Raw genomic sequence first — 23,654 nt, forward strand, 5'->3', positions numbered from 1 at the left:
GAGACAAAAAAGTCAAAATCTATAAATGTTGAGACTAATTTGCTATAATTAGCATGTAAGCATGAATTGCTTTGTGAATTAGACCCTCCAGTATGCACAGTTGAAAGAGCTGCCTCTAACACCAGAGTAAGCTGCATAGAAAAATTTACATAGACAAATCTGACAGTACTCTGAAAAAGCTTTATGAAGAATTCTTCAAGATGCTGCAAATAATTTTTGGTAGCCTGATTGAAGGAATAGTATCTTCAAGACTCAAACCTTGGACACTTGGGCTTAACCATATTACTAAACTGAAACTCCTTTGTAGATCATGGATCATCTACCTCAAAGTCCTGTTTTAGTGTCATTTGTTGTGGAACTTTCATTGCATAATGCTATTAAGTCAGTACAGTCTCACCAGCTGGAAAATGTTAGATTAAAATACAATACATCCAGTGGTGTATTACACAGGAAGAAACTAACTGGCAGAGACTGTGGGTTCTTTTCTTGTTCATGGCCAAAATAAATGATCCCAGAAATACAATGATTGCCATCTAATCAAACACACACAGGAGGTGCATTATAAATTGTCCAGCTTGTCAAAGCAGGTTTAAAAAAAACTTGCAGTAGGTATCGTAAAATGTTACAGGGAGCAGATCTTTGAGAAGTTTGATGACTGGTTTATTAATGGTTGTGACTTGTATTCCTACATAGAAAGGGACTTCAAGTAATCATACAGCATTTCACAGACTCTTGTAAAAATACGTGGCTTCACTTGCAATCTGAAGAAGGAAGTCCTGGAAAATATTGTCTTTCATTTAATATTAACTGTCTGCAATGGACTGATTTACCTATCAAGGAAGCCACTCATGAATGTAGAAATTGATGGATTGTTTAAAGCTAGTAGTCTTTGTGGGAGGTCTTGCTAGTTATGCAAGGAGATGGGCATTAAGTTCACAAAAAAACTAGAGGGTTTAAAAAACATCCCTTTAGGAGCAATATCGCTTACACTAACCTTATAAATTTTAATTGCTTCCTTCTTAGAAAAATGAGACCATAAAGGCACTGCCTTGGAGGTGAACCTTAATGCACTATTCAAAGGATGCTAGGATCACTTAAGGACCAATCTGAAATAATGTGTCGTCGTAAATGAAAATTGGGAGCATACATTAATGTTAAAAATTTGGCAAAGCATTGTTCAGAAATGCACAACAAATTTAGAAGCAAGGCATCCAACTAGCTGAACAAAATAAACCACACATAAACTGAAACCAATTTGATACAAAATTTAGATGTCAGGAGAGGTCCTTAAAGATCCTTAAGATCTTAAATCTTAAAAGTTTAAGATCCTTTTCCTGATTAATCTTTGTTAAAATGAAACAGGCCTTGAACTTCATTCATAGTTAGGCATGAAGTAACAACAGCCAGGAACATAGCGACATCCACTAAGTTCCCTGAGGACTCATCATTGACCAAAAAGCTGACTTGGGCCACTTCAGTAAGAAATAGTTTATGAAAGCAATGTTGCACCATCAAAGTAAATAGACCCTATATAGCGAGGGTGGATCAAAAACTCTACTCAATCCAATACCTAGCAAAATAAATATAGAGAATGCTGACAGCCTTCAGTAACTGAGGTGGCTCTGTCAAGAGGGAAACTAAATTAATGAAAATCAAAAACAGCAGATGCTGGAAATCTGAAATAAAAAGAAAACACTCAGCAAGTTGCACAGCCCCTAAGGAAGGATAGAGTTATTGTTTCAGGTTGAACACCTTTCATCAGACCTGAATTCTGATGAAGGGTCTTTGAGCTGAAATTTTAATTCTTTCTCTCTTTCCACAGAGAACAAAATTAAACTTGATGAACTTTTATCAAAATTATTAGAGTCAATGGGTCTGATGAGAAGGTAGGTTGAAGAGTTGGTCATCCATTGAGAAAGGCATTGGCTTGACCTGCTGCTAAAAGCTGTAAAATGGGGACATCTTTTCTTTACTATTAACTAATCCCTGTTAATTTCTTCCTCATTCAGAACCTGCTTAGGAGTTCAAGCGAGCCTCTGTCATTCACTGTGTTCATCCCAGAATGGAGAAACCCTCCAACACCAGCTCTGGTCCGGATGGAGGAAAGCAAGTTTAAGCGCCACCAAATCCTAGTCCCAGCTTATGAGCATGAGTACAGAAGTGGAGCTCAACACATCTGCAAAAAGTAAGTTTTGTACTAACATGAGCATATGGCTTGAGCGACAGGTTTATTAAATTATTTATCTCCTGCATCCAATGGGATCGACTGAGAGTTGGGCAAGTGACAACCACAATAATAGAGAACAGTTAAGGAGAGAAAGCAACCAGGGGAGTTACAGGGTGAGGGAGAGTCATTGTTTGAAAGACAGCTGTGAGAGGTGTGGGTGTGAGGCAGCCAGGATCAGATTGAGGTGTTGAGATTGTAATTAGGTGAGGGCATGGAACAAATGATGTGTGTGTGTGTGTGGGAGTGGGGGGGGGGGGGTGCTTTTGGGGAAGGTGCAGGAAAATGCATTGGTGTAAAGCAGTGAGGGTGCCAGAAAGTCAGTATAGTTGTTGGGGTGGCCTAGTGTAAAACTAAATGCATTCCTTTTAGTAACTTGTTACTTTATATAGGAGCTCTGGATATAATGTGAGTTGAGATGAAATGAAATGTGTCTTGTTTGCTTTCAGGGAAGACATCTATTATAAAGCTGTGCACTCCACAGCTCTCATCTTCCTGCAGAATGATGCTGGCTTTGCAAAATGGGGGCCTATTCCAGAGCGGGTCCAGGAGTTAATGGCAGCTTATAAAATAACAGGGAAGTCATCATCTTCCTCGTCCTCCTCTGTGGCATCTGGTGAAAAAGACCAGGAACAGAATTGGGACCATAGCAGCAACACCGAGCACCAGTGAACTGTGATTGATAAAGAGAGCACTTAGAGCTAATGCTCTGTTATTTTAAACAGACTGACTTGAAACAAGCTGCAGAACTATTGTCATCACCAGCAAGAAATGTAGATATGTACAGTGTTACTAAGCAGAACTACAGTTCTGGATTCTTAATGTTTTGTTTGTTGCTTTTATTTTTACCAAGGTATGTAGGAGAGAGAAACAGAATGTGTCTTGTGTAATATATTCTATGAAAATATTTCTTAACGGAATACTGTGTCAGTTTTATCAGCTTTTTTTTATTTTTTGAGATTATGCAATTCTGTCTAATTTTTGTAAACTTTGCAAATAGTGGCTGTAGACATTCTCCATTTTAATGCCGTGTGTATAGGAATTTCTTTATATTGCTGAGAATTAAGTTTAAATGTACAAAGTGATGGATAGGAATTCATTGGTGTCCTTTTAAGAAGTATTGCTTCTTGTTGACCTATGTAGACGATCTCTGAATTGTTCAAAGACAACTTCATGCACTTGAGTGTGCAAATGTATGTCATCTAGTGTGTACTGTCCATCTTTGCATTTAATCCTTCACTGACGCAGTGGAACATGATGAACTCATGAAGGGAAACCTTGAAAACTACAGGAAGAGAAGAAAGAGATGGGATGAGAGCTCAGAGCCCTATTGTGAAAGCTTTCTTTCATAAAGATTGTGGAGACTTGCATTGTGCACTCAGTCAGCATGGTTAGTTTCCCACATGTGCAGCATGCTGTGGATATGGAGTTTTGGATAGAATGCAAGGGAGCTCTGTACTTTCAGTCAGCGCTCAGCTTCAAGTGACTGGAACTCAATGTTCTTCTTATTTGGGCCACCCAGTGAAGGGTTAAATACAGGAATGATTTGTCTAGAAGTGTTTAACAAGATATCCTGTCACAGAGTAACTGAGATTATAAGATATTGCTGTCCATGCATTGTCTCAACCACAGCACTAATCCCCAGCACAGCCAGGTCACCAGAGATACTCATTCTCCACTTTTTCAGCTTCTGACAGAAGGTTCACATAGCCACAGGATGGTGGAGAAATGGTGGTTACCTCATAACATTTAGTTCACGCATAGTACTCCTTTGATTCAGCTGCACTAAGGATTTGGGTAATACGTCACACAACTGAAGTCCAGGTTTGAAACACATCTGAACTTAAATGCAGGCAAGTGAGGGAACCTGGCTGATCTGGGCAAGGGTGCATTCTAAGTATTGTATGACAGTATTACTGTAACAGTACACAGCATCAGGTTGGATAAGCAGCTTCCTACTACAAAACTTTAAAACAGCAACTGTGCAAAGTGAAGCGTTGAGTGTGATTGTAATTATTGCTTTTTGGGGACAACTAAAAATGAGTTAATTGCTAGAAAAAGATTTTTTTAATATATAAATATATAAGCAAGGTGAATGTGGTCAGCCTGTCAACCCTCTTATGAACCTTTGTCAGGAGAGTCTCACAAATTGTATGGAAGTCTTTTTGTGTAGGACCTGCCCTGATCTGTTGAGTATTTCCAAATTGTTTAAAAATTTTCAGTTTTGTGCTTTTTGATAAAATACAGCTTATTCTCAGAAATCTGGTATAGAATGGTCCATGATGTAACCACTGTGAAATCAAAATACTAGATGCAGGAAATCAGAATCATGCTGAAATACTCAGCAGTTCAGGTGACATCCATAGAGAGAGGAACAGTTGATGTTTCAGACTGGAAACTTTTCAAGAGAACCTATGAACCTGAAACTGATTTCCTCTGTGTCTGACCCACAGTTTCCAGCAATCTCTGTTTCATGCATCCTTTCTGTCATTTTAAATTGTGGCTCCTTGTTTGATACTATTTCAACATGAGATCATCCAGATATCCTGTGCCCCACATTTCCCTATTGTTTTGTTCTTTGCTGACCTGTCACCTTGTACTCTTGTGCTATTCTGCCACCCGGTGTTGCCCATGTTTGCTCCTTCCCTGTGATGTCTGTCATTCAGTGCTTCTGTGTTGTCCTATCGACTCCTAATTCTCTGTTACCCCATGGCACATTGCTTGTGGTTCAATAGTTCTTTTCATATGATGTCAGCATAATTTTCACATAAAGGAATTCTTCAATGATGTTCCTTCATTAAATTCATAAATTAATAAAGTGGATTATATAAAACTAGCAAGTTTGATAAGGAAAAATGAAGTTTAGGGTTTTGACAAACTCTAGCTTGAGTATAACATGTTGGATTCTTCAAATCCTTCAACTATGGCAATGTCTTGTACCATTGTCCACATGGTTTGAGTTTTGCACTTAGTGCATATCTTATTAAGAGCATCCGTCTTCCTATACCTCTCCCTATGCACAATACAGAGCTGGTCTTCACTCGACTCCCCACCCTCCCACACATTTCACTATACAAAGCTAGCCTTCCATCACCTCTCCATATCCACAGTTCAGAGCCAGTCTTACTTCACCTCTTTCCAAACACTTTTCAGAACCCATCTTCACTCAACTCTCCCCATCCATTCTACAGAATTGGTTTTCCCTCACGTGTACCCATCCGCTATGTACTGTACTAGTGCAGGACTTCCCATACACTGTAAAATGTGCACTATCTGGAATACTGTATAATTGAGGTACTTCCTTCCCATTATTCCAAAGATATATTAACTTAATTAAAACCCTCTTTTATCCCACCCAGTTTTAGCAGAACTTCTCCATCCCTTTTACTTTCTATTGTCTATGTTTTAGTGTGAACATTTCTATGTTATTAATGTGTAAAGTGTCATTCATTGAACCATGCCTATTGAGCATCTGACCTTATACATTCTTGTACACTACTTCCGATTACACATTGATTGGTCCTGTCAGTAGCTGAATCACTGCACCTTGCTCATAAAAGAACTTGCCGGAGGAACTCAGTGGGCCAAGCAGCAAGTGTGAGGTGAAAGGAATTATCAAAGTTTTGAGTCAAGGCCCAAAATATCAACAATTTTTCCCCCACCCCAAAAGAATTGCTTGACCCACTGAGTTCTTCCAGGAGATTATTTATTACTCCAGATTCTCGCATTAGCAATCTCACGTCTCAAGACATCATCTTGATCCCTTTTTTTTTTTCTTAAATACTTGAATTTTCTGTTTTTTCATTCCACCTGTTTTCACAGAAAGCCTCCACATCACCCCCTGTCTGTCTTGGCTTTTTAACGTTATGAACTCCAAATTGTGGTCTTGAGTACTAAACCTGACATGGGATGGCAAACCTTAAGAAATTAGATCTTAAGTCATAGGAGCAGAATTAGGCCACTTTACCCATCGTCTGCACCGCCATTCAGTCATGACTGATGCTTTCTACCCCTCCTCAGTCCCACTCCCCAGCCTTCTCTCCGCAACCTTTGATGCCATAGCCAATCGAGAACCTATCAATCTCCACCTTGAGTACACCCAACAAGTTGGCCTCCACAGCTGCCTGTGGTAACAAATTCACAGCCCTCTGGCTAAAGAAATACCTCTACATCTGTTTTAAATGGATGCCCCTCTATCCTGAGGCTATGTCCTCTTGTCTTAGACTCCCCCTCCATGGGAAACATACTGTCCACATCTACTCTGTCTAGCCCTTTCAACATTTGAAAGGTTTCAATGAAATCCCCACTCATTCTTCTAAATTCCAGTGAGTACAGGCCCAGAGCCATCAAACTTCCTCATACAATAACCCTTTCATTCCTGGAATCATCCTTGTGTATCTTATCTGAACCCTCTCCAATGCCAGTACCTCTTACATAAGAAGCCCAAAATTGTTCACAACACTCAAGGTAAGTTACTACCTATAAAGCTAAATTCTGTAAATTACTTCCCAAACTCAAGACTCTTTAATCTCTTTAGAATTGTTGAACAGAAATCAGAGTGGATTGGTTATTGTACTTAAAAAAACTCAGATGTTCTTCAACGTCCTGAGGAACAAACTTTGATTGTGTTACTCAGGACACTGCTGCTTTCCAACTTCTCTAATGTGTGCTCATTGTTCAGTTTCCTACTTTTAACTCATTACTTGCCAAGAATGTAAAAACAAGATTCCTTGCATCCTATAAGTAACTAGCTCTTTGAAACATCCAGTGAGCCTTGGTCATCTATCTCCTCTCATTCATTGTAACTTCACTGGGTTTCACCTACCCCACAGATCTTTTAGTCTATTTCCTCATTTCAGGCAAACAGAAGACCAGCTAATAGCCAGTATAGGGATTTCTGGAGATATTATGCCCATCCCTGTACTTATTTCAATAACCAGACAACTGGGGTAACAGAAGCATGGAAATAGTAGCTTTGGTTCATATGTGCACCTAAAACAGACTGCACACCTGTTTAAAAAAGATTGCCCTCTCTATCCTTTCCCCTCACTTGTCTGGCAGAAGCTATATGGATGAAAATCAGCTTGTGATGTCAACTTGTTGCAAAAGTTGCTGTGGTTTGACATTTACTTGTCTCTTTAAAAAAATGTATCTCCATTCAATATGGCTTGGAGTATATAATTCCCAGTATACCAGTGAGTCACAAGAGTCATAAGCAACCTCTGAAAACTTTGACTGACCCAAACAATAATCTACTAGCCAATCCTAGTGTAAGGTAGTGATTGAAGTCACCCTGTCATATAGATTGGGACAAGGTACACATCCTTCCAAGGTCTTCTCTATTGTCACAATGAGGACATTCTGGTTGGAGAAGCAACACCCTACACTGTGTCTGGATAGGCACCAGTCTGAAAGCATGAATACCAATTTCTTTTAACTTCCAATAATTTCTCCCCACCCCGCTTTTTACATTCAGCATTCTGGCTCCCCTCTCACCCTGTTTCTTCTCACCTGCCCATCAACTTCATCTAGTGTCCTTCCCTTTTTCCCATGGTCCATTCTTGTCTCCTGTCAAATTCCTTCTTCAGCCCTTTACCTCTTAACCCTATCACCTCCCAGCTTCTCACTTCATCCCTCTCTCCCACCCACCAAACTTCTCCCTCACCTGGCTTTGCCTATCATTTGCCAGCTTGTAACTCTTCTCCCTCCCTCACCTTATTCTATCTTCTAACCCCTTCCTTTCCAGTCCTGATGAAAGGGTTTTGGCCCAAATCATTGACTGTTTATTTCTCTGTAGATGCTGTGTAGCTTGCAGAGTTCCTCTAGCATTTTGTGTTTGTTTCTCTGCCCTGGGAGTATCACCAGACTGGTGTGTCCTTTCTTGAGTAAGGAGATTTAGAGTGGTACACAGCATTCCAGCTGCTATCTCTCTGCATCCCTGCATCATTGTAGAAAGACAATCTGTATTTCTGTAATGAAATCCTTTTGCAATAAGTCATGTGCAGTCTCACATTTTTTAAAAAGGCATACTCCAGTTTCCTAGCTTTTCCTACCAAAGTGGATGACCTCATATTTTTCCAAGTTATCTACCTGCCATATACACGCCCATTATTCGACCTCTTTATGTCCCTGGAAGCTGTTCCGTATTTCTTCACTACCACTGAGCTATTCACCAGTATTTGTTCCCACGGTGGAGGAGGAGTCAGTGTTTGCTGAGTATTTGTTCTGGGGGGGGGGGGGGGGAGTCAGGCGCAGAGTCTGTACCTGATGGCAAGATAAGGCTGTTGGAATTTCATGGCATTGATGATTGGCTGTAGTTTATTGTGATGAACAATAAGTTTGCTGACAAAGGAATGGATTCCAGGCCTGGAGAACGGCTGCACAGTTCTAGTTGGTGACAACAGCCACCAACTGGAGGAGAGGTCGACATCAGTCAGAGAGGTGGGGGTGTGGATATCATCATGACTGGGGTGCAGGTTGGGGGTGAAAGTGGTCTTGACCCATGATGTGAGCAAAGGCAGTGGATACAACAGAGTTTGGAACTCAGAGGATAGGGTAAGCATTGGACCTGGTTTATAAAATTCTTAAGAAATGGGTTTTTAGGGCATTTCATGATTGAACCCACTAGGGGATCAGCTACTCTGGATTGGGTGTTGTGCAACGAACTGCAATTGATTAGAGAGCTTAATGTAAAAGAACCCTTGGAGCCAGTGATCATAATATGATTGAATTCATCCAGAAATTTGAAAAGGAAAAGATAAAGTCAGATGTAAGTATTACAGTGGAGTTTTTTTCTTTTTTGTAATTTATTTTTTTATTGAATTTCATCATCAAACATTTCCATAAGATGTATTTCAGACATTGTACATATATATCATATATGTCACAAATCTCCACAAAGTATTTATCTGAGGTATACACTTATAGAAAAGAGCAGAAAAAAACAAGCAAAAGGAAAGAACTCTGTACAAGTAGGGAGTGATTTTTTTTACAACACATTCATTGATTTGTGAGAATAAAATCAGGCCTATGAGGCATTATGTAGTTAAACCATTTTTCCTAGTATGAATCAAATTGTTCCAGCTTATGATTAACAAATGCTGTTATCTTCCCCATTTTGTAAATGTCCATTGTAATTTCCATCCATGTATTTAAAGTTGGGCTCTCCTGTGATAACCATTTCCTAGTAAGAGTCTTTTTACCAGCCACCAACAGTATATTCATTAAATGTTTATCTCTTTTCAATCATTCTTGAGGTATATATCCAAAATATATGGTCTTACTCTCTAAGGGTATTTCACATTTAAAGATGTCTTGCAGGGCATTGTGTATCCCCCTCCAATAGTCTTTGATAACGAGGCAGTCCAAAAAAATATGATAATGATTTGCATTTTGATTTCCACAATTTCTCCAGCAAACAGGGAGGTTACTATCATAATGGGATTACAGTGGAGTTAAATAAATTACAGAAGCATGAGAGAGAAGTTGGTTAAAATTGATTGGAAAAGAACTGAGCAGCAAAGGTGGAATTTCTGAAAGCAGTTGGGAAGGCACCAGATATATACATCCCAAAGAGGAAGAACTGTTTCAAAGGCAGAAAGACACAACCGTGGCTAACAAGAGAAGTTAAAGCCAGAGAGAGGGCAGATAATAGAGCAAAAATTAGTGGGAGGTTAGAGGATTGGGAAGTTTTTAAAAACCAACTAAAGAAGTCATTAAGAAGGAAAAGGTGGAATACAAAAGTAAGCTAGCCAATAATATTAAAGAGGATACTAAAAAAAAGATACACAAAGAGTAAAAGCAAAGTGAGAGTGGATATCAGACCACTGGAAAGTGATGCTGCAGAGGTAGTGATGTGGGACAAAAAAAACGATGGACAGACGGATTAAGTATTTTGCATCAGTCTTCACTGTGGAAGACAATAGTGGTGTATGGTGGAAGTTCCAGAGTGTCAGGGGTCAGAAGTGTGTGATATCACCATTACTAGGGAGAAGGTTCTTGGGAAACTGAAAGGTCTGAAGGTAGATAACTCGCCTGGACCAGATGGTGTACACCCCAGGGTTCTGAAAGAGGTGGCTGAGGAGATTGTGGAGGCATTAATAATGATAATTCAAGAATCAATAGATTCTGGAATACTGGAAAATTGCAAATATCACTCCACTCTTCAAGAAGATAGGGAGGTAGAAGAAAGGAAATTATAAGCCAGTTAGTCTAACCTCTATGTTTGGGAAGATGTTGGAGTCGGTTGTTAAAGATATGGTTTCAGATTACTTGGAGGCACATAATAAAATAGGCCATAATCAGCATGGTTTCCTCAAGAAAAAACCTTGCCTGACAAATCTGTTGGAATTCTTTGAAGAAATAACAAGCAGGATAGACAGTTCATGTTGTGTACTTAGATTTTCAGAAGGCCTTTGACAAGGTGTCACACATGAGGCTGCTTAACAAGTTAACAGCCCATCGTGTTACAGAAAAGATTCTAGCATGAATAAAGCAGTAGCTGATTATCAGGAGGCAAAGAGTGTGAATAAAGGGAGCCTTTTCTTATCGGCTGTCTGATTAGTGGTGTTCCACAGGAGTCTGCATTGGGACCACTTTTTATGTTATATGTCAATGACTTGGATGACGGAATTGATGGCTTTACTGAAAAAGTTTGTGGATGATGTGAAGATAGGTGGAAGGGCAGATAGTTTTGAGGAAGTAGAGAGGCTACAGAAGGACTTAGACAGATTAGGAGAAAGGGCAAAGAAGTGGCAGATGAAATACAGTGTCAGGAAATGTATAGTCATGCACTTTAGTAAAAAAAGAAAGGTAGACTATTTTCTAAATGGAGAGAAATTTCAAAAAACTGAGGTGCAAAGAGACTTGGGAGTTCTTGTGCAGGATTCCCTAAAGATTAATTTGCAGATTGAGTCTGTGGTGAGGAAGGCAAATGCAATGTTAGCATTCATTTCAAGAGGACTAAAGTATAGTGATGTTGAGGCTTTATAAAGCACTTGGGAGGCCTCACTTGGAGAATTTTGAGCAGGTCTGGGTCCCTTAGAAAGGATGTGCCAACACTGGAGAGGGTTGAAAGGAGGTTCAAAAAAGGATTCCAGTATTGAATAGCTTGCAATATGAAGAGTGATGGCTCTGGGCCTGTATTCACTAGAATTCAGAAGAATGAGGGAGGACCTAATTGAAACTTATCAAATGTTGAAAGGCCTTGATAGAGTGGTAGGAGAATATTGGACCAGAGGTCACAGCCTCAGAATAGAGGGGCATCCTTTTAGAACAGAGATGAGGAGGAATTTCTTTAGCCAGAGTCTGGTGAATCTGTGAAATTCTTTGCCACAGGCAGTTGTGGAAGCCAAGTCTTTATGTATATTTAAGCCAGTGGTTGATAGGTTCTTGATTGATCAGGGCATGAAGGGATAAAGAGAGAAGGCAGGAGACTGGGGCTGAGAGGAAAATTGAATTGGCCATGAAAAAATGGCAGAGCAGATTCAATGGGCCAAATGGCCTAATTCTGTTCCTATATCTTATGGTCTAAAGAAGTTCAAAATTGTTAGTCAGAGGAGTGATGGAGGGTTGGGAGGAGAGATGATGAGAACTATTGTCCTGTGCCTTTATAGGGTTCAAAGTAATGACCTTATCAAAAAGAAAGGCTGCCTCACACTGAAAATAAAGGTGCTGGATATTAGAAGTTGTTCCTTGTAGTTAACACAATGAAACCTGACAGCACTTGTAGCTCTTCAAGGCTGCCCTTGACCAGAGAGATGAACAAAGCCACTCCATCTCAGGAGCATCGTGGAGAAAGCTAATCTCATCCTCTACATTTCATTCAGATATACCCATCACTTCAAGGGTGCTCTCCAGAACATTGTACACAGGTGCATGGATGTTGCACAATCCAGCAACAGTACATCCTGGAGCCCCAGAGCCAGATGACCCACAGTGATGGGAGGAAGAGAGAAACAACCAGGCGAAGACCCAGCGCCACACAAAACAATCTCCATCTCCCATCAGGGAGAAGGTTATGTAGCATCCACGTGAGGACCACCAGATTCAAAAGCAGTTACTTCCCCCAAGCAGTAAGGCTGATCAATACCTCTATCTGGTAACCCACCACTCCACACCCCTGACCACCACTACTTTATCATTTCCTGTTAACAATCACCAATATACAGACACTCTTGAGCTAGCACCACTTTATGGACATACAAAAATCTATGTATATTAGCTATCTTATGTATTTACAATATTGTGTTTCTTTTTAAATTGTTGTGTTCTTTATGTTAGTGCATTTTTTTACGCTGCATCGGATCCAGAGTAACAATTATTTTGTGCCCCTTTACACATGTACTGGAAATGACATTAAACAATCTTGAATCAGCATTGGACTTGTCTAACTTCCAACAGAAAGGTCAGACAATGTGACTGACCACTTCCTTCTCTGCTGAAGCACAGGCACTCACTGCTCAGTTCATAGACACTGCCTGCACAGTGAAAGGAAACATTAATCCTCTTCTTAGCCTGTGGGGTATTAATTTTCTTTCTCATGGAGGCTTTGAATACTTTCTTGAATCTTTTCCTCTATCCATCTTCTCATGAAAGATCAGATAGAGTGTATGTTCTGGAGTCTGGAGTTGAGCTTGTCAATGGAATAACCTGAGATCATTAGAGTCTTGGAACATTGGCCTGTGAGAAATGCCTTAAGGTAATTCATGCAGAAGAATACAGGAAAGCAGGGATCACTGTTTCCTGAAATATACCATGAGACTTCTGCTTGAGCTCTTGATGTTCAATCACTTTTCCTTAGTTGGGCAAAGGTTGGGCTGGCAGCACTGAATTTCACCATCAGTGTCTGTTTTCTCCAAGAGGAGGTCCACAATTTGCAGGGTGTCACCATCTACCTCATTGGAGAGCAGTGTAGTAAGGTTGATAAAGAACCTTTGTCTTGTGGATGTTGAACATGAGGCCTTTCCAATGCTTTGGTGAATGGACCAACAATATCTTTAAGTTCAGTCTACAAGTGTGACGTGGGCAAGCATCTTCTACATACTGCAGCTCAGTAACTGGAATTCTGGAGTGCAAGGAATGTTGGTTGGAAACAGCTTCTCCCCTCCTGAATGGTTCATGAATCTATAAACATTACCTGTACTTTTTTGTACTACTCAATTATTTTGTGATCTATAGTAATTTCATGTATTTGCATGACACTGCTGCAGCAAAACAACAGATTTCACATCATATAAGACAGAAATTATAGACTTGAGCAACACACAATGCTGGAGGAACTGTTTCTGATTCTAAATAGGTTCCCATTACTTTAGTTCCATTCTAATGGGAGGTTGATGAGTGATGACGTGAAAAAGACTGAAAAATTTGTTGAATGATAGTGCACTGGAATATCTGACGAGAGATTGGGTTCATTGGCTGGAATTATGATTTGCAACTCTTCATGGAAATGGAGATAATTTTTTTGTAGGGTAGTGGAATTTTAGAATTTGTGACTTGGGTTCCTCTCTGCTAGCAGGGATGCTATGTGTTCTCAGGGTCTTGTTGTTTGCAGTTGGTGTATGGCCTTATCAACTTCTTGACATTTTGGGCTGGCAGTGGGACTGCTCATCTATCCTTCATTTCCCCATGCCATAATCTCCAACCTTTCCTTCTCAACACCTTCCCAACATTCCCTCTCTTTCTCTCTCGCTCTTTTCTGTATTTGTACTATACTCCAGCAACTGGAAAGGTGCTGTAAGAAGTAGCGGATTATGAAACCTTTAGATATGCTCTTGCCACTCCATCTCTCCCTTTTCCCTGTCATTCCCTAGAGGTTGTGGAATGAGTCCTTTAGAAATTCCCTTCTCTCATACTGCTGCTTCCATGTGCAGATTTTCTTGTAAACATACCTTATCCAGAATTAGTTTCATTCCAGAACTAATGAGATGTTCCCCATCTTCAAAGAAAGGTGCTTTCCTTCCTTCAGCATCAATGTTGCCCTCACCCACATCTCCTCCATTTCACCCCATCCTCCTGCCACCCCACCAGGGAGAGGGTTCCTCTTGTCCTCACCTATCATCCCACTAGCCTCTGCAACCAGCATATCATTTTCCATAACCTCCACCATCTTCAGCGGGGTCCCATCATCAAGCACATCTTTCCCTCTCCCCCAACTTTCCGCAGGAATCACTCCCTATGTGACTCCCTTCTCCATTTGTCCCTCCCCATTGATCTCCCCCCTTGGCACTTATCCTTGCAGGCAGAACGTGTTACACTTGTCCCTACACCTCCTCCGTCACTACCATTCAGGACACAAACAGTCCTTCCAGGTGAGATGACACTTCACCTGTGAGTCTGTTGGGGTCATCTATTGTGTCCGGTGCTCCCGGTGTGACCTCCTGTATATTGGTGAGACCTGATGTAGATTGAGAGACTGCTTCACTGAGACTGTTCCATCCAGCTGAAAAAGTGGGATCTCCCGATGGCCACCCAATTCAACTCTACATCCCATTCCGACATGCCAGTCCATGGCCTCCTCTCCTGCCGCGATGAGGCCACACTCATCGGAGAAACAATTCTGAGCAAGGGTGGAGGTGACTTTGGATGCATGCCAGCTCTGACGTGGTTTGAAGGACATTACTTCCTACAAAATGAAACCCAATACCATGAATGGCAGTGATGCTTCACTACCAGACAAGCTCAACTCTTCTATGCCCATTTGAAAGGGAGAATATAACTACAGCTGTGAAGATCCCTGCTGCACCCGGTGACCCTGTGATCTCTGTCTCGGAAGCTGATGCCAGGCTGTCTTTCAGGAGGGTGAACCCTTGCAAAGTGGCAGGGCAGGTGGAGTACCTGGTAAGGCTGTGAACACTTGTGCCAACCAACTGGCAGGAGTATTCAAGGACATTTTCAGCTTCTCATTGCTGTGGTCAGAATTCCCACTTGCTTCAAAAGGGCAACAACTATACCAGTGCCCAAGAAGAAGTCTGAGCTGCTTTAATGACTATCACCCAGTAGCACTCACATCTACAGTGATGAAATGCTTCAAGAGGTTGGTCATGGCCAGAATCAACGCCTGTCTCAGCAAGGACCTGAACCCACTGCAAATTGCCTAGTGCCACAATAGATCACAACACACATAATCTCAAAGGCTCGTCACACACCTTAGATCACCTGGACAATACAAACACCTATGTCAGGATGCTGTTCATTGACTATAATTCAGTGTTTAACACCATCATTCCCACAATCCTGATTGATGCGTTACAGAACCTGGGTCTCTGTACCTCCCTCTGCAATTGGATCCTCGACTTCTTAACTGGAAGATCACAATCTGTGTGGATTGGTGATAATATCTCTTCCTCACTGATGATCAGCACTGGTGCACCTCAGGGTGTTAAACACTCTAACCTCAGCTTAGCCCACTGCTCTACTCGCTATATACCCATGACTACAGTGGCATGCAAAAGTTTGTGCACTCCTGGTCAAAATTTCTGTGACTGTGAATAGTTAAGCGAGTAAAAGATGACCTGATTTCCAAAAGGTATAAAGTTAAAGATGACACATTTCTTTAATATTTTAAGCAAGATTACTTTTTATTTCCATTTTTTACAGTTTCAAAATAACAAAAAAGGGAAAGGGCCCAAAGCAAAAGTTTGGGCACCCTGCACAGTCAGTACCTAGTAACACCCCCTTTGGCAAGTATCACAGCTTGTAAATGCTTTTTGTAGCCAGCTAAGAGTCTTTCAGTTCGGTGTACCCAAACAAAGTCTTTCTGTTTGGGGGATTTTCGCCCATTCTTCCTTGCAAAAGGCTTCTAGCCTTTTGATTTGCCTTTCTAGCAATCCTACGAGCAGTTCTCTCAGAAAGTTTTCTTGGTCTTACAGACCTCAACTTGACCTCCACCATTCCTGTTAACTGCCGTTTCTTAATTACATTACCAACTGAGGAAACGGCTACCTGAAAATGCTTTACTATCTTCTTATAGCCTTTTCCTGCTTTGTGGGCATCATTTATTTTGATTTTCAGAGTGCTAGGCAGCTGCTTAGAGGAACCCATGGCTGCTGATTGTTGGGACAAGGTTTGAGGAGTCAGGGTATTAATAAAGCTTTGAAATTTGCATCACCTGGCCTTTCCTAACAATGACTGTGAATAAGCCATAGCCCTGACAAGCTAATTCAGGTCTGAGACCTTGGTAAAAGTTATCTCTTGGGGTGCCCAAACTTTTGTGAGGTGCTCTTTTCCTTTTTTTTCATTCTAAAATTGTACAAAACAAAAATAATACACTAATCTTGCTTAAAATGTTGAAAAGAATGTGTCATCTTTAACTTTATGACTTTTGCAGATCAGTTCATCTTCTACTCACTTAACTATTCACAGTAATGGAAATTTTGACTGGGGTGCCCAAACTTGCATGCCATTGTATGTGGCTAGGTATAGCTCAAATGCGAACTATAATTTTGCTGATGATACATTGTTGACAGAATTTCACATAAGAGACGAAAAGGCATACAGGAGAGAGAAATGCCAACTAGTTGAGTGGCGTTGCAGCAACAACCTGGCACTCAACATCAGTAAGACCAAAGAACTGATTGTGGGCTTTAGGAAGGATAAAACGAGGGAACATGAACCAATCCTCATAGAGGGATCAGAAGAGGAGAGAGTGTTCCTGACGGGGTCAAGATCTCTGAGGATCCAACCTGGTCCCAACATATCAATGCAGCTATGAAGAAGGTAAGCCAGTGGCTATATTTCATTAGGATTTTGAAGAGATTTGGTTTGTCACCTAAACTACTCGAAAACTTCTACAGATGTATTGTGGAGAGCAGTCTGACAGGCTGCGTCACTATCTGGTACTGCTCAGGATTGAAAGCAGCTGCAGAAAGTTGTAAAATTAGTCAGCTCTATCTTGGGTACTAGCCTCCATAGTATCCAAGACACCTTCAAGGAGTGTTGCCTCAGAGGCGTCCAGGGCATGCCCACTTCTCTTACCTCGTGAAGGAGATACACCGATTTAGGAACAGCTTCTTCCCCTCTGCTATCCGACTCCTAAATGGACATTCAACTCATGAACACTACCTCACTTTTGTTTATATTATTTCTGTTTATCCACCATTTTAATTTAACTATATACTTACTGTAATTAATATACTTATTTGTTTCTATATTATCATGTATTGCGTTGTACTGAGGCCGCTGTTCCCAAATGTGATATTAAACGTAATTTTGATTCTGAGTCTATAATTTCACTCAGGATACTCCGTCTAGGCAGCCTCTAACCTAATGAATATTGATTCCCATTTCCCTTTCTCACCATCACCTCCCTTCCACCCTCTCCTATCAAACAGATTACCCCCTTTTCCTTTACCTCCTTCACCAATCAACCTCGACTGTCAGCTCTTTTCTTTAGATGCTTCCTGGCCTGCTGAGTCTTTGCAGCATTCAAGATTTTCTCGAGTTTGGTTCCATGTCTCTTCCCTTCGTCCTGCGAAGACTCAATTTTTTCTGTCTTCGGCTTCCTCTTGCAGTCTTCCGTCCTCACACAGGGGAAAGGAATAAAACTGCGGTTCATGCTAAAACATTCCGGCGCAGGCCCCAGCGAGATTTGAACTCGCGACCCCTGGTTTACAAGACCAGTGCTCTAACCCCTGAGCTATGGAGCCCATACGTCAAGCGGCGGCGGGATCGGCTTAATAACGTGATATGCGGCCGGCGAATGGCACCACTGGTTTCGGCCAGCTGGAGCGGTGTCGGGCGAACGTCTCGTTCTGACGTCCCTGGCCCCGCAAGAAGATGGCGATTGTGCCTGTGTGCCCCGCACAAACATGGCGATCAACGATTGTCGTAACCGCGCCGCCGGTGCCGGAAGTGACAGTCAGGGCGGCGGTAGCTGCAGTCGGGGTCAGTGGGCAGCGGCGTGAGGAGCGGTTACCATGGGAGCGAGCGGTGAAGAGGGAAGCCCAGCTGACGGCCCGCCCGAATCCGAGGGCCCGAGCACGGTGAGCAGAGCCGGGTTTAACTGTCCGTTGCCCTCCACAGATGTCGGCGCAGGGCCGTCCGATCGAACGGCGGCAGCAGCAGCCCGGGGCCCGGGTGCCGGCGGGTCTGCGGGTGGGTCGGGGGCCAACGAGGATGGAGCGGGACCCGGTGGATGGAGGTTATAGGTTTGGCGTAGGAAGCTCTTCTGCAGGTGCTTTGCATTCTTTAGAACCTCTTCAGGTCGGGAGGAAGCTTCCCAGCCCAGTCCCACCTTCCTACTCTGGGTTTTTGGCCCGGCAGCCCACGGCTCAACAGCTACACTGTTTGAACATGATGAGGCTTTCTGCACCTGAGCACCATCTGGGTGACAAAGTATCTCCTCTGCTTTCTGCTTTTAAACTCATGCCCCTGGTTGTTCACTTCTTAGCTAAAGGAAATTGATCTTTCTATGTCCGGGGCCCTCATTTTTCTATTCACTCAAGTCTCCTCTCAGCCTACGGTATTCCGTAAAAAATTAATCCTACGCGTTTCCCCTCATGGCTATAGCGTTCTGGTGCTGGTATTATTCGTTTAAATCACCGCTGCAGCTTTTCCAGCGCAGTCACAGCTTTCCTGTTATGTGACCAAAATTGTACAGGTACTCCCGCTGTTCAGTCGCACAGTATCGAGGACCTCGAGGTGTTGTGAACCAGTGGCTTGCCTCCTACGTATTGTGCCTTTATGTACCTTTCAATATCTGCAGTTTTGTTTCACTTCTTGAGAGTGGGTGTCGATTTGGCTACAAAGCCAAAGGCGGATTAAAGTTTTCTTTTAGTTAAATCGACAGATGTTGGAAGGTAAAGTTCCACAGGAGTTGCTCCCAGACATCTGATTTCATCAGATGAAGGAGTGAGGAGAATTGTTAGAACAATTTTAAAATGTTCACATGGCACTGCATTGTGATAAAGTACAGATCTTGACAAGTGGCAGAATAAATCTGCTGGAAATTAATAGAAAGTGATTGGAAAATTAAGTAATTTTGTGATCCATGAGGAAGATGTGTCTGAGCAGGCTGAAGAACTGAGAGATTTGAGAATTGGGGGGGGGGGGGGGCTGGGATGGTCTATTCCATGCTGTATTTCACTAAATAAAACAAAAACCTTGACTACACTGATGTCAGGTTAGTTCACTACAATAAGTTGAGAAAAGAAAGAAGGAAAGCTAATTATGAATTTATATGCAATTTATTTGAGACACTAGTGAGGAGCAATAAACTCTGAGCTTCAAAGGCTCACGGAGAAAAAGGTTGAGATGAGAGGTGCAGGTCAGTGGGACTAGGCAGAAAAATGGTTTGGCACAGCCAAGAAGGGCCAAAAGGCCTGTTTCTGTGCTGTAATGTTCTATGGTTCTAATACTGGTTACTAAACATAGCAACACAGTTACGAAAACACGACTATTAAAAAAATAGTTATTTTTACCTGAGATATGTATAAAGTGAAAACAGAAGTTCTGTTAAAATGTTTGTAACTTTAAATAGACTGCAATTGAAATACTGTTCATAGATGTTGACACTAGAGGATGATGGATATAGATGTGTTCAAGGGGAGGTGAGATGAGATTATTAGAAGGGTTTACTGATGAGGTTTGATGAAGAAGGTTGAAAGGAAACACACATGAAGCTAACCATGCATTCAAAACAATGACAGGTAGTGGGAATCTGAAGTAAAAGCAGATAATGCTGGAAATGCTCAGCAAGTCAGGTTGAACCCGTGGAGAGAGTTTACCACAGGAGTGCTGAGTTGAAGTTGTCTAATCAGCCATTATCATTAAATGGCAAAGCAGGCTTTTGATAGGCTGTGTGGCCTGATCCTGATTTAGAACCACAGAACATTACAGCACAGAAACAGGCCTTTTGGCCCTTCATGGCTGTGCCAAACCATTTTTCTGCCTAGTCCCAATGACCTGCACCTGGAGCATATCCCTCCATACCCTTCTCATCCATGTACCTGTCCAAGTTTTTCTTAGATGTTAAAAGTGAGCCCGTGTTCACCACTTCATCTGGCAGCTCATTCCGCACTCCCACCACTCTCTGTATGAAGAAGCACCCCCCAATGTTCCCTTTAAACTTTTCCCCCTTCACCCTTAACCCATGTCCTCTGGTTTATTTTCTCCCCTAACCTCAGTGGAAAAGGCCTGCTTGCATTCACTCTGTCTATACCCATCATAATTTTATATACCTCTATCAAGTCTCCCCTCATTCTTCTACGCTCCAGGGAATAAAGCCTTAACCTATTCAATCTTTCTCTGTAACTCAGTTTCTCAAGTCCCAGCAACATCCTTGTAAACCTCTGCACTCTTTCAACCTTATTAATATCCTTCCTGTAATTCGGTAACCAGAACTGCACACAATACTCCAAATTCGGCCTCACCAATGCCTTATACAATCTCACTATAACATTCCAACTCTAAGTTTATATCCCTGTACTTCTCTGGTATTATCCCTTTTGCAATGAAGATTGTGGTCAGTGCATCCTTATCTCCATCCTTTATTTCTCCCAATATCCCTGGATGGTTCTTGTGAGCACCTTATTTTGTCCGCTTTATATACTACCAAAATTTGCAACCATTTGATTGTGCTGTTAACAGAATCTTCACTGGGTAAAGACAAGGCAAAACTCTTAAGTTGGTTCTTTATTTGTGCTGCTCTTTTCCACCCCAAGATTGTTTTAGTTCAGAGTCAGAATCTCATTTGAAGCACTCCATATTGTAGTGTTGTTCTCTAATCTATTCTCACACTCCCTTCACTCTTTATTTGTTTTTAGTTGGTCTGAATATTTTGTTTCCTCCTCTGGTTTTGACCAAATGTCTTGACTGATATTTGTTATCATCCAGCCCATTGTTTTAATTTCCATAACTTCAGTTATTCAGGTGCTCTGACTTTGGAAGTTGTTCATACCTCTTGTGTGAATATGGGGGGGGGGGCATAGATGTCGTTGGGAATTCCTAATAAAGCAGTAAGTTCAGTGTTGGCTTTTGGTGCAGGATATGGTGTGGTGAGCATCTGGGGGTATTGTGTTAAGATGAGCTCATGTTGTGAGTTTTTTTTATACTAGAGGGATTGCCTTCAGCTTATTCCAACCATGCAATTCACAATTTAGGATTCCTTTTATATTTTACCCTGTCTTTCCTCCATTTGTAATTTTGGATTTTATTTGCTTCCTATTTAATTCCATCCCCTCCCCAACATTCTCCCCACCCTCCCATGCTCAGAACCTACACAAACCCACACAATCCTCACTGAGACACTAGCCTTTCCAGCCAGATGTCACCACTCTGTCATTCATTCTCCACAAGCCTTCCACCCTAACATAAACTTTCTGTTCTTTTTATTCCTTCTCTTCATCTCTTCAGCATCTCTTACCTTTTCATTTCCAATGCAAAGTCAATAATTGAAATGTTATCTGTTTCTTTCTCTACAAATGCTCTCTGACTTGCTCAGTACTTGCTTTTTTAATTTGCAGAATCCATGGAACATCATGATTAAGCACCGCCAAGTTGCCCGAAGGGGTCGCAGATCACAGATGGCAGTGAGGTAAAGCATTTCATTCATCAAAGTGCACATAAGAACACCTCTTTGCTCAGTATCCTGGTCCAGATCTGGTAGGATCAGAAGGCCAGTTGGGAAAAGTGAATCCTCACGAAGGGTCTCGGCCCGAAATGTCGACAGCGCTTCTCCCTATAGATGCTGCCTGGCCTGCTGTGTTCCACCAGCATTTTGTGTGTGTTGTCCTCACGATATTTGTTCATTCTGTTTGACACTGGAAGGGGAATATTATCGGATTCTTTTGTTCGTGCTTGGACTAAGGCTGATATGAGGACAGGTGAGCAGTAGGGATTGAGAGGTGATCTGAGGGTGATTTTTGTTTTCCCTACGTAGAGTGGTTGGAATCAGGTGTGAAGGTGAAGGCAGATACTCTTAGAGCAGTTGATTCTCCATGACATAGCAGGCTACAGACTCAATGCGGCTAAATGGGATTAGTATAGATCTGTCTTTCTCAATCTTTTTGCCCTGCAGAAACCCTTCAAATAACTTTCAGGTCTCAGTGAACCCTTGCATAAAAATTATTATATCTACAGTTCGCAGTATGTTGGCACGATCATTAAGTTGTAGATGTAATAATCTAAAGAAACTTTCTTGAAAAACATGGGTAGTTAAGCTTAACTTACCTTTCTTGAAATTAATCTTTCTTTGCCTTTCATAAATTTTAAAAACTCATAAAGACAAACATATATTTTTGTTAAACAACTGTCTTAAGCCAAAATGGGATTTAATTTTTCTAAAGGTAGGCTCAAATAGATTTAATTTAAATAAGGGATGTAAATTGATTTTAATTAATATTTACATGGAATGTTTTTGACAATGTTGAAGCTGTGTGTTGTGACGTCAGAATTTTGTTTTGCAAGAGAAACAAAACCTCTCATTGAGCCATCCATTGATGGAGCACCATTAGTACAGATGCCAATACAATTCCTTCAAGACAGACCTTTTGTTTGCAGATATGAAGACAAAACATTAAATATATCTTCGTCTTGTTTTGGGCAGCTCTTTGCAATAGAAAAAGTTTTCTTGAATTTCACCATCATTAATATCTTATAAATGCTACAACATTTTATTGGTGAAACCTGTTGACTCATCAATCTGGATAGAGATGTTTTTTAGTTTATCACAGCATCATGTGACATGTCATCAATGCGTTAACTTATCCTACTGTTTGAAAGTGAAACCTTTTCAATTTCTCATACTGCATCTTGTCTAAGCATTTTACCCACTATAGTTTTACATGCTGGCTTCATTAGGTTCTCACCAACTGTGTGACTTTTCCTTTCCCGGGTAATAACTTCTGCTGCTAAATAACTTCCTGGTTTTTTTTCACTGTGACTTTAATAACAAAAGCTTTAATTGGTTTGTTTTGAGATTCCAATAGTCATTTAAAATAATCAGCACTTTTATATGTCATATGGCTGGGATTTGTAGTTGTCAATTTTGCTGGAGCCATTGCTATATTTGTAGGTTGTTTGCCACAGACTAGGCACAATGGAATAGGACAGTTTGGATCATCGGACCATGTAAAACCCATTGATCAATAGCTTTTATTATAAAGAGGGAGTTTTTTTGTGTCCATTGTTGCATAATAACTAAATGAGAAAACTGCTAAAGATACAAAAACATCACAATACAATTCACTTCTAATCCACCTTTTGTAACAATTACAACAGCAATGTGGCAGGCCGGCAGTGTGTTTTTAAAAAAAAAAAATCCTTTAGAATGAAAATTTCCCTCTAGTTTTCTCCTACACTGGTAGAGTTTGTTCGCTCCCATAAGTCAGTCGGTGGCACGCAAGGGAAGGTTGGAGGTAATTCAGGAGAGAGAGAGACTGATGTCACAGCCCAAATTGGGTGAGTCCATTCAAAGCTCAAAAAACGCACT

The 23,654-nt window shown here is 41.3% G+C and overlaps 2 protein-coding genes, 1 long non-coding RNA gene and 1 other non-coding gene across 11 annotated transcripts in view; 2 read left to right on the top strand and 2 right to left on the bottom strand.

Annotated features, from left to right (window-relative positions):
- pcif1 (phosphorylated CTD interacting factor 1) overlaps positions 1 to 12,601 on the top strand; it is a 127,373-nt gene extending 114,772 nt beyond the window's left edge. For 5 of the 6 annotated variants that reach the window (XM_073061558.1, XM_073061562.1, XM_073061559.1 and 2 more), the window contains 2 exons: positions 2,010 to 2,185; positions 2,674 to 12,601. In XM_073061558.1, the coding sequence (XP_072917659.1) occupies positions 2,010 to 2,185; positions 2,674 to 2,896 (399 nt within the window). In that variant the 3' untranslated portion in view covers positions 2,897 to 12,601. The remainder of the gene's footprint in view (positions 1 to 2,009; positions 2,186 to 2,673) is intronic. The other variant, XR_012100841.1, reaches the window with a different exon arrangement.
- LOC140735946 (uncharacterized) overlaps positions 1 to 17,844 on the bottom strand; it is a 34,093-nt gene extending 16,249 nt beyond the window's left edge. For both annotated transcript variants that reach the window (XR_012100844.1, XR_012100845.1), the window contains exon 1: positions 17,577 to 17,844. This is a non-coding gene — a long non-coding RNA (uncharacterized lncRNA). The remainder of the gene's footprint in view (positions 1 to 17,576) is intronic.
- trnat-ugu (transfer RNA threonine (anticodon UGU)) lies at positions 17,799 to 17,871 on the bottom strand. Its single transcript has one exon. It is a non-coding gene; the product is annotated as a tRNA-Thr (tRNA).
- A 191-nt stretch (positions 17,872 to 18,062) lies between these two features.
- LOC140735948 (deoxynucleotidyltransferase terminal-interacting protein 1) overlaps positions 18,063 to 23,654 on the top strand; it is a 31,567-nt gene continuing 25,975 nt past the window's right edge. For both annotated transcript variants that reach the window (XM_073061569.1, XM_073061571.1), the window contains exons 1-2: positions 18,063 to 18,207; positions 21,688 to 21,758. In XM_073061569.1, coding sequence (XP_072917670.1) covers positions 18,142 to 18,207; positions 21,688 to 21,758 — 137 coding nt within the window. In that variant the 5' untranslated portion in view covers positions 18,063 to 18,141. The remainder of the gene's footprint in view (positions 18,208 to 21,687; positions 21,759 to 23,654) is intronic.

The sequence above is a fragment of the Hemitrygon akajei genome, chromosome 11 (assembly GCF_048418815.1).
Source record: "Hemitrygon akajei chromosome 11, sHemAka1.3, whole genome shotgun sequence".
Classification (NCBI taxonomy): domain Eukaryota; kingdom Metazoa; phylum Chordata; class Chondrichthyes; order Myliobatiformes; family Dasyatidae; genus Hemitrygon; species Hemitrygon akajei.